We start from the raw sequence: 11847 nt of genomic DNA on the forward strand, positions 1-11847 counted from the left end.
TTGGGTTGCAGTTTGGGCACTCGGCCTCTAAAAGGTTCGACATCACTGATCTAGGGTATAAAGTTGTTTGATTCCCAATGGTGGCTCTCAGTGATGAGAGATCATTTCCTCTGTCTCGAGATGGGCCGGGAAGCATTGGAACAGGAGCAGCTTGGGATCTGTGAATGGAGTTGAACTTTTTTGTGTTTTTTTATGCAATTCTACCCCTGGCCATTGAGAAGTTCTCAGCTAGATCATCATCTTGTTGATGGCCTATGGATATGTACTATGTGTGTTAGACACATCACCTCAGGACACATTTTGTCGGTAAACTTAGATAGATAGCCATGGCAAAAAGTAGTCGTATTGCCACTGGGGGCAAGCTGGTAACCTGACTGGTGGCTATGGTTCAGAATCACACCAATGCCCTCCAAGCTGCAAGGCTCTGTAGTTATAATAGGCAGAGGCGGCGAGTTTGATGGTAAGATAGCGTCCTTGCTTAGAGACCCTGCAGTACAAAGTAGAGCCAATGAAACACTTCCCTTCTGCGATGAGAAGCTACTTAAAATGCTATTGATCCACACACAAAGGGGTACTTAGGGATTTCCTGCTTCTCAGCTGCGCTTGACCTAAGAGTGAAGGAAATATAATCATCAATACAGTAAGTTCCCTCTCTGTGGAGCGTGTCTCCCTCAGGGCGCACTCTGCAGGGAGCCTTTAGAGCCTGTTGTGAGAATTGATCCTTTTGGTGGTTATTTCTACTTCACATTGACCTTGTATTTATCACATATTTTTGAGAGATATTTATGTTTATTGAAGCGTACAAAGTACTCGTGTTACAGTGTGCTCCTCATCCATTGATACAATGTGAGTAAAGAAATACAACATTGTTTCTGTTACTCTAAATAAAAAATATTCAAGTCTTACATTGACCAGAAATGCAGAAACTTACTGGTGGCAGTGCTTGGTATTGCAGCCCTGCCCCATTGACTTGAATGGGGCTGAGCTGCAACTAGGCCACATGGGCAAAGTACGGTGACATCACTGGCCTAGGAAGAGGCCGCGGTGCTGACAGAGTGCCCAGCTTCTTCTAACAGCTGATCGGCAAGGGTCCAATGCGGACTGCTGCAGAGCTGATATTGATGACCTACCCATCAATATCTTTTCCCAGATAACCCCTTTTAAAAAGAGGTTTATATGGCGGGATGATCGTGGGAGGGGGAGCTGTATAATTTGCTTTTATAGTGCCCACTATTTCAAGTGTATTTTAGGATCTTTAGCTTTAAATTAATATCACTGACAGACCCTTATGAAGTAATGTAGTATCATCACCAGCTATGGAGCTTTACATGGAACATCATTGCTCCTATGGCAGTCTAGACTGTCTTGCTGCTATCAATCCTTACACATATTGCCACAGTGATACCCCATCAGTGATATCTCCATTTGTCATAGCCTATTGGAGCTACAATACATTAATGACGATGACCAAACATTGCCATTTGAAGCGTTCAATATGGTATTTATCAAAAATTCCTAGTATGCTATAGTGTCTTTGGCGCTTATACCCTCCTTCTCTACACTTGGCAGCAGGACCGCACCAACTACTGCACAATATAAGTAAAACTGAATAAGTATGAAAGATACCGCGCACTCCTTTCTCTCAACCAGTAAGATGCCCCTGCTGAAAGTAGATCGCAGACACTTATAACCAATTGTAACATAAGTTACCTTACTAGTGGTTCGCGTTCCGCGGCGTCTATCTTCCTCTCTATGCAGTATGGGGATCAAGCTGAGTATGGGTCTGGTTTCTAAGATGCGGGTTGCGCCCCAGCCGGTGGCGCAATACCGTGCATATAAGTTATACCTCGCGCTGTCAAGGCGCGACTAGTGACGTCGCTATACAAACTACGTATACGAGTTGCGAGTACCAAGTTTCCTCCAACGCGTTTCAGACAGTACGCTGTCCTTCATCAGGGAAATGGAATACGATAGTGCTGCTGGATTTCTTGTATATATGCACTTTCTCTGAATGACCACACTTTAACCCTTTACTTCCCTTCTTGTAATACGTTCTGATACCTATCCAGGCATATTGTCTCTCTCTCTCTCTCTCTCTATATATATATATATATATATATATATATATATATATATATACCTATACTGCACTATTCAAACGCAGATAGTTCTACTTCCAAATTTAAACCACCAGGTGCCAATGTATTTATGTTTAAAAATCAATTTTGTTTCTATTCTGGACATGTTTTTAATAAAATCACCTCCCCTTTTATTTGGCCTCACCACCTCTATCCCACAGAAAATTGACCCAGTAAATTTCCCATCATGTTTTTCTTTGTAGTGCCGTGATAATGGGAGTCCCTCAAACCTTTTTGGAATATTGTATACATGTTCTCCCACCCTTTTCTTCAATTGTCTTTTTGTACTGCCAATGTAGACCTTATTGCAGGAGCATATTATCGCGTATATCACCCCCAGCTGTTAGATGTAATAAATTCTCTGATGTTCTCTTTATAGGATCCATCATAATTTTCTATTTGTACTTGTATTTTATAATTTTTTTTACTTTTTACAGCCTACACATTTTTTACATGGATAAAAGCCTTTTTGTTGCCCCCTCGTCCTTGTAATTTTTCAAATTTTTATTATTATTATTCTGTATGGTCATGCACCCACTAGTAGATGCCACCATATTTCCAATATTTTTTGCCTTCTGGTAAATGAATCTCGGCACCGTGGGAATTAACTCTCTAACCACTTTATCCTCTTTCAAGGCATCCCAATGTTTATTGACAATTTTCTTGAAAAGTGTCACTTGGCCATTTAATGATGGGTGGGATTGTAATTTCCTCCTCCTTTATTTCTGTTTTTACCATTCCCTTTTTCTGCAAGTAGGGTCTGTCTATTCACCTGTCCTATTTCTATCTTTTGGGCTATTAAGTTTTCTGTACTGTAACACCTTGCTTCCACTCTTTTATGCATATAATCTGCCTCTCTTTCATACTCTTCTGGTTTAGTACAGTTCCTTTTTTTACATAGGAATTGACTTCTCGGTATATTATCTAGCCAACGTTAAAGGTGACAACTTTCTTTAGAAATAAAACTATTAGCACCTGGAGGTTTAAATTCTGTAATAGAACTATTTGCGTTTGAATAGTGCAGTATAGGTACTGTATATATAGAGAGAATATGCCTGGATAGGTAAAGGAGTGCGCTGTATCTTTAAAACGTATTCAATTTATCAAAAATTACAATGCTAAATCTTTTTTGTCCGTATCTTTTCAGGAGATGCGTCACCGAATGGGAAGAACCCCATGACAGCGCACTGTACTGCATACAAAGTGATGGGAACAATATGATAGCCAGTGGATCTTCATACTATGGCGTTGTCAGACTGTGGGACAAAAGAATGAATCAATGTTTACAGGTAAGAGCGGAGAACACACTTTCTAATATATAGATTTAAAGTGGATCTGTAAGCTTAATATGTAGTCCTATGTAAGAGCAGCATATTACAGCTACTGGTCCATACTGCTAGTAGCCAAAATGTCACACCAAAAAATATATTGTGCCTGGAAGAATACAATGGGCCCATAGCTAGCATATTCATGAGCTGTGCGCTCCCCCAGCCTCTTCTCGTAGTGATTGACACCAAGCCCATCAGTCACTGCAGAGAGAGGTGGGGGAAGCACTGTCCTCAGGAGCACACTAGACTAGTATCTAAATGCCAATATTTTTTTCTGGTGTTAATAGTACGGACCTGTAACTACAATATACTGTCCTTACATATACCTGCTTTTTAACCCCTTAAGGACCAAGCTAATTTTCACCTTAAGGACCAGGCCATTTTTTGCAAATCTGACGTGTCACTTTATGTGTGAATAACTTTAAAACGCTCTTACTTATCCAGGCCATTCTGAAATCATGTTTTCGTCACATATTGTGTTCACGTTCACTTATTCCCTACCCTAAACCTAACAGAAAAAAAATATGAAAATCCCCCCCAAAAATAACTATTCAAATTCGCTGATCAGCGGTCCGAAGCTGATCAGCGGTGGGGTGGGTGATGCGCTAACAGTGGCTGGACACTAAGAGTGCCGGCCACAGTCAGCGCACGCACACACAAAAAAATGGCGCTCCCAAAAATGTGTGTGTGGGGCAAGCTGCAGCACCCCTGCAGGGTCTAGGGTCGCACAGCTGAGTGTGCTGTGGACCCCAGACACCCGATCAGGTTGAAACCCCTCCCAAAAACTATTTTTCCCCCTAAAACTTTCCCTCAGTCTCCCTGCCTAATCTTTCCCTAAACCTGTCCCTACGAACTTTTGAGTGCCAGATGGCACTATAGTGGCTCACGTGGGGGTGCTGGGTTCAGAGGTGGACGGACGCTCCTCGCTCCATGGGGTATGGTACAGGTGGGCCAGAGTTACCGAAGCAGGGTTTCCCCAGAAGATAGCAGCAACAGCTCATATTGCTTGGCATGCGGGCACAAGTCTTGGCCACAATCTAGAATTATAGAATGCTTAGCCTGCCCTTACACCAGGTTTCTTATAGAGGGGTTGACTGACCGCAACGCAATTAATGGCTGGAATGTGTTTAAAATATAGCAAAAAGGCCATTCATCTCTTGGAAGCAGCGCTGTTTCAGTGCCAAGGATCCCGTCCCTACCGCTGTCAGTCTGTGGACGAGCAGAAGTTTGACATTCTGTCTATGGTTACCATTTACTGGCCTCAGTGGTGATGTATCTCCCTGAGCAGGACGTAACTACAGAGGCTGAGTGGTCATATGCCCCTGGGGATACGTCACCACGAATAAATGGCTGCAACCAGTGCAGTTTCCAGGTAAAATGTCTCTCAGGGAGAGTGTTAAAAAAACTTCCCCCCCCCAGCCCCTATATTAGGCCCAAAATTGCGGAACGCATGCAGACCCATTTTGCGGACTTGTGAATGGAGCCTAACCCCTACACAGTGTAGAGGTATACTGTATATTGTGTGGCACAGTGTATGTTATGTATGCTGTGTGTGTATAACATAAACATACTCCACATTAAAACTTACAATTACTTGGCTTGGCCCTTGGGGATCTCGGACGGCACTTCGGTGGAGCTGATGTTGTGCTTTATCCTAATGAGAAAGATTTCATAATAAGGATTTGGAGAAAGGGCAGAGGGATAGCAGAGCAGGGAGAGGCTGGGGCTGCTACTAGGGGGTCATACCATGGGGGAGTAATAAAGCCCACCATAATGTCCCCCAGTAGTAATAATTATCCTTATAATGTGCAAAACATACCCCCTTATAATGCCCCCAGTTGAGCTAATGTTCCCATAATGTGCCAATATAAAGTACCCCCGCAGATGACCCCATAGTGCTCCTCTCCCCCCTTCCCCATAGTACCCACCATAATGTGTCCCAGTATAAAATGCCCCTATACAGAGCCCCCATATAAAATACCCCTTCTTTTTAGCCTCAGTAGATGTCCCTATAGTGCCACCCAATAATGTGCCAGTAATAAGTGCCCCAATAGATGCCCCCCAATCATGTACCAGTAAGATGTGCCCCCATATGATGTGCCAGTAAGATGTGCCCCATAGATGCCCCCCCAATCATGTGCCAGTAATAAGAGCCCCCACCATCATGTGCCAGTAGCCTGAGTGCCCCCCTATCAAGTGGCAGTAGCCCCCCCTTATGTGCCAGTAGCCCCCCTTATGTTTGTGCCAGCAGCCCCTCTTATGTCTGTGCCAGTAGCCCCCCTTATGTGCCAGTAGCCCCCCTTATGTGCCAGCAGCCCCCCTTATGTGCCAGTAGCCAGTATCCAGCAGCCCCCCTTATGTCTGTGCCAGCAGCCCCCCTTATGTGCCAGCAGCCCCCCTTATGTTCCAGTAGCCAGTAGCCCCCCTTATGTGCCAGCAGCCCCCCTTATGTGCCAGTAGCCAGTATCCCCCCTTATGTGCCAGCAGACCACCTTATGTCTGTGCCAGCCCAGCAGCCCCCCTTATGTCTGTGCCAGCCCAGCAGCCCCCCTTATGTGCCAGAATTGTCATTTTTACATATAAAAAAAATTAAAATAAACTTATACTTTCCTCCTCCAGGAATCAGGATGCGATGCAGGCCTCTTCCCGCCTGTGTCCCTTGCTGGCTCAGGCGGCGCGATGACATCATTGCGCCGCCTGCACCGGCCTCTGATAGGCTGCCGGCCTAATGCTGGCAGCCTATAAGAGGAACAGGGAGGGGACACACCCCTCCCTGCCGCATTACAGACATTTGTATCGCCGTCCTGGGGACGGCGATACAGATGAGATGACTTTGGAGATGAGTGAGTGCTTCCACAATGGAAGCGCAGCGCTCATCTCCTGCTGTGCCCTGCCGGCGCCCCCCTTCTGACAGCGCCCGCCTGCCCCAAGAAACGGCCCTGGCTGCAACAGTGCAGGTGACCATAGACAAGATGTCACACTTCAGTCCTCCGGGGACTGAAAGCAGCAGGGATAGGACCCTTGATGCTGAAACAGAGCTGCTTGCAACAGTCAAGTGTATTTTTATCTCTTTATTTTAAACACATTCACACATTTATTAAGTTTGCATTGTAGTCGCTTTTTAAAAATAGGAATGTTAGTAGAGTTTTCTGAGAGTGGAGAGTGTCTCCCCCCCATGGTAATGAGGTTGGGATTTACTGTTCATATCTGGCATGATGTACTTCTCTTTGTCTTTCTAGTCCTTCTCCTTGTCATCTCCCACCAGCAGCCCAGTGTACAGCCTTCGCTTCACTACATCTCACCTCTATGCAGCCCTGGCTACGTCGCTGCATCGCTTGGACTTCACCGTCTCCAGCTAGCAGTTACCAGCCTTGTCGTACACAGAATACTGCAAAGACCTTTTTATTTAGCCTAGATACCATCCCTAAAGGATGACCGTCCAGAAAAAATTATATATATTTCCATAATCATTATAGCCCAAATTAAAATGGTCTTTAGGTAGACTTAGTGTGTGCCTTCTTTATACTGCTTCGTGCTCAGGTCATGTGTGAATAAAGCTTACTCACTGTGGGATGAAACCGTCTCATACACTGCAGCGATCTACAGATTTGCACTAGTTTTGTGACATAAAAAAATCACAAATGCCTTTGCATTTCCACTATAACTTGCATTCTTTGCAGGGTTTAGTCGGACGGATCGACAAGAGGCCAACAAATATATTACGTATACAGCCAGAAAATGGCGCAAAAATTGGTGCAAATCTGCACCTACTTATTGCAGGCATAGATTTCAATTTTGGGTTCATGATGATGCACCAAACCTATTAAGATGCTCATCTCATTCCAGTGATCCAGTTTAAGACCGCTATGTGAAGTGCCAATCCAGTCCTAATGAAGTTTCTCTCATGCATTTTGAATCCACACTGTTTTAAAGATATCTTCTTGCAGATAGTTAAGGCTACTTTCACACTTGCGCTTGATCGGATCCGTTCTGAACGGATCCGATCATATTAATGCAGACGGAGGCTCCGTTCAGTACGGATCCGTCTGCATTAATAACTTAGAAAAATTTCTAAGTGCGCAAGTAGCCTGAGCGGATCCGTTCAGACTTTCAATGTAAAGTCAATGGGGGACGGATCCGCTTGAAGATTGAGCCATATGGTGTCATCTTCAAGCGGATCCGTTCCCATTGACTTACATTGTAAGTCTGGACGGATCCGCACTCCTCCGCACGGCCAGGCGGACAGCTGAACGCTGCAAGCAGCGTTCAGCTGTCCGCCTGGCCGTGCGGAGGCGAGCGGAGCGGAGGCTGAACGCCGCCAGACTGATGCAGTCTGAGCGGACCCGCTCCATTCAGACTGCATCAGGGCTGGACGGAGGCGTTCGGGTCCGCTCGTGAGCCCCTTCAAACGGAGCTCACGAGCGGACCGACGAACGCAAGTGTGAAAGTAGCCTAAGTCTACCTGTACTTGTTGTGAATTACTTGTGGTTTCTCCGCCTGGATTTTCGGGATAATCCAGTACCTGCAAAGAGAACGAGAGTTGACAAATCTCATGTACACTTTGCGTACTTTCCTTGTGCAGAAATTGATCTGCCATGTGGATTTTGAAATCTGCAAAATGTCAATTGTTTCTACAGATTTTTAGTGCAGATTTCATCCTTTTTGATGCAAAGGATGAGATTAGGGCAAAACTTCAAATGCGCAATCAAATATACATGCGGATTTGGTGCGGAATCGCAGTGAAATCCATGAGAAACTATGCCCGGAAATACTATTTGGACCCCTGCACCTGGCTGGCATAGTTTTCAGTGTTCTTCTGTGCCAGAAAACTGAAGATGATACATGTGGCGGAGACGCCGGCCTCAGCCACGCCACCTTTTTGGGAAAATGGCGAGATCGGAGGAGAAATGGCACTTGGATAAAAGAGTTTGCTACTTTTTCACACCACAAAAGTGGCGTAAATATGTAATAAATCTGGCTTAATGACTGCCATTCAAGGGCAGCAAGCAGAAATCTTGGAGAACTCATTATTATGTTTTACTTATGGCAGTGTAGGCCATCTGTGAGAAAAATAATCTGCAAGCTGAAGTTCTCCCCCTATCAAACGGAATAGATGTAATTTTGATATGTCTGGAAAATGTTTGTTGAAGGGATTGTGTCACTTGAGCAAACGGCATTTATCATGTTGAGAAATTTATTACAAGGCACTTCCTAATGTATTGTGATTGTCCATATTGCTTCCTTTGCTGGCTTGACACATTTTTATATCGCATCATACACTGCTCGTTTCCATTGTTATGACCACCCTGCAATCCATCAGCGGTGGTTCTGCTTGCACAGTTTATTAAAAAGCACTGGCCTATGTGAGCTTCCACGGTCCCGACCACCAGAAAGGCCCGCCGTTTTTCCTATAGTGTGCAAGCACGGCCCCTGCTGATGGATTGGAGGGTGTTCGTAACCATGGAAACGAGCAGTGTATACTGTAATGAAAAAGTTAATCAAGCCAACAAAGGAGGCAATATGGACAATCGCAATACATTAGTAAGTCCCTTGTATTAACTTTCTCTACATGATAAATGCCACTTGCTGAAGTGAGACAAACCCTTTAAATTATTCTATACAATGGTATAGAATAACAAAACGGAGTAACACTCACCTCACTGGTCCCCTGCGGCTCCTGTGCTGACACTTTCCTAGTTCCCTACCAGTCACTGTGTACTGAGCTTCAGTGATGACATAGCATGTCGACACTATTGCCAATGGTTGCAGTGGTCACATGTCATGTTAACATGTCATCAATGGAGCCAGATAAACAGATTTTGGTAGGGAACCAGGGAAGCGTCGGCATGGTATTGGTAAGGTGTTATTTCTTATGTTACTTTATATCATGATAAGTAGGGATCGATCGATATAGATTTTTTTAGAGCCGTTACCGATAACCTGTGAACTTTCAGGCCGATAGCCGATAACTTATACTGATATTCCCTATTCACCCTAATAGAGCTCTATTAGGGTGAATAGGATCTTATACTGTCTTTGCTGCCCTGTGCATAGTACACATAGCAGCAGGGAGCTCACCATGGCAGCCAGGGCTTCAGTAGCGTCCTGGCTGCCATGGTAACCGATCGAAGCCCCACGATTACACTGCTGGGTCTCCGATCAGAAGCTGCCACTGCCACCAATGAAATAACTTAGGTTGCGGGGGATCCTGTGGCCACTGCCACCAATGACTTTAATACGGGGGGGGGGGGCGCACTGCGCCACCAATGATAATTCTCCTTTAGAACAGATACAGGAGGCGGGTACAGCCAACACCCGCCTCCTGTATTAGTATTAAAATTATCCTTGGTGGCACAGTAGCCAGGCACCTGCTATGCTGGCTGCTTGACTCTGGGGAGGACACTCAGGAGGAGGAGGCTGCTGCCGTTCACCGAGCACACTAGCTGAGACGGCGCAGCAGTAAACCCTCCCCTGTCCCTCCTCCTGCTTTATTATTAGCCAGACATTCATTGGTGGCAGTGGTGCGGGCAGCTTCAGAGCCTGCTCATTTTATTGGGCTCTGCGGCGGCCGCGTCAAAGGAGGGAGAAAGTCCCTCACTCCCTCCTTCTCCACTGACTCCGGCAACTGAACTTGGCGGCGCGGGCCAAGCGCCATGTTTTCTTATAAACGAGCAGCGCTGGATGCATTATCGGTAAATCCGATAAACGGTCGATCCCTAATTATAAGCACTTTTGTAACAAGGAAAACACAGGGTTAGAAACCCACTTTAACACAGTTTTTCACATTTAGTCATCTTTTCTTTAGTTATTGGGACAAAAAGTAACATTACTATGGGCCTGTGAGCTGTGATACCCACTAGTTCCCATGATAGAAAAACTTATAATTTATACTTTTAGGTCTCTGCTTTTTTAGATCAGTTGTACAAGGATCCGTCTTATAAGTGACTGAGAGCTATTTGTGTATACACCCTTACACAGGAAATGCTATCAATCAATGATGACACCTCCCTGTGTACAGCTATTGGTGACTGACAGCTATCTCTGTATACACCCTTACACAGGAAATGCTATCAATCCCTAATCACACCTGCCCCCTGTACAACTATCAGTGACTGACAGCTATCTCTGTATACACACTTACACAGAGAATGCTATCAATCACTGATGACACCTCCCTGTGTACAGCTATTGGTGACTGACAGCTATCTCTGTATACATACTTACACAGAGAATGCCATCACTCATAACACTTCCCCATTGTACAGCTATCAGTGACTAAGAACTATCTCTGTATACACACTTACACATGGAATGCTATTAATCACTGCACACCTCCCCCCATGTACAGCTATCAGTGACTAACAGCTATCACTGTATACACACTTACACAGAGAATGCCATCAATCACTGATAACACCTTTCCCTGTGTACAGCTATTAGTGACTGACATCTATTTCTATGTACACACTGACACAGAGAATCCTATCAATCACTGATAACACCTCTCCCATGTACAGCTACTAGTGACTGACAGCTATCTATGTATACACACTTACACAGAGAATGCTATCAATCACTGATAACACCTCCCCGTGTACAACTGAGCTCAGAAAGAGGAAACACATAAATGTATAAATTACTATATCTATAACCATAAAACTACATATCAATCTCCTCCGCTCCTCCTGATCTATAACATGCTGCCTGCAGACTGCACCGCATTTCGTGGTTACATCTCCTCTTAAAGACATCACTGGATTCACTAGCACAAATATGAAATATTAAATGCTTTGGTATCTTGCAGAAGGTCTCCACAGTTTTGAGTCCTGTGTTTTCTATGAAGAGTATATTGTGAAATGAAGCTGATGATTATTTATATTTTAATAAATATAGAGCAGTTCAAAACATATTTTCTTTGAAGTTAATTTATGAATCCTATTTTTGAAACAAATATTTTACTCTCCTTGATTATTTCTAGACTCCTCACATGGCCTGTTGCACTAATTGTCGTTCTTGGCTTGATTTTTCTTTGTTTTACTCTAATTCTGTAAGATTGTTTTGCTTTATGTCATAGCACAGTGTGGAATGTAAGAGATAAACCTGTTTTTATATTGGGATTTACCACTTTTACGTCATATTCATATTCATTTTTTTATCTGTTACATTTTTTACATTAAAATTTTCTCAGCGAATGTGTAAATTATTATACATTGAAAGTGAAGTTCAATCTACAGGTAGTATGTTATAGAGCAGAAGAAGCTGAGCAGATATATAGGGGGACATTTATTAAGACTGTCATGATTTCTCCTGCGCAGCCGGTGGAAGCGCCTAATTTATCCCGAGGCACAGTCCTAGTCATAGATTTGGTGCATCCTACTGCA

The 11847-nt window shown here is 44.2% G+C and overlaps 1 protein-coding gene across 2 annotated transcripts in view; it reads left to right on the forward strand.

Annotated features, from left to right (window-relative positions):
- Positions 1-6969, forward strand: part of FBXW4 (F-box and WD repeat domain containing 4) — a 172627-nt gene extending 165658 nt beyond the window's left edge. For both annotated transcript variants that reach the window (XM_044269045.1, XM_044268993.1), the window contains 2 exons: positions 3286-3427; positions 6706-6969. In XM_044269045.1, the coding sequence (XP_044124980.1) occupies positions 3286-3427; positions 6706-6825 (262 nt within the window). In that variant the 3' untranslated portion in view covers positions 6826-6969. The remainder of the gene's footprint in view (positions 1-3285; positions 3428-6705) is intronic.
- Positions 6970-11847: the final 4878 nt, after the last annotated feature.

This window comes from Bufo gargarizans, chromosome 1 (genome assembly GCF_014858855.1).
Source record: "Bufo gargarizans isolate SCDJY-AF-19 chromosome 1, ASM1485885v1, whole genome shotgun sequence".
Lineage (NCBI taxonomy): Eukaryota > Metazoa > Chordata > Amphibia > Anura > Bufonidae > Bufo > Bufo gargarizans.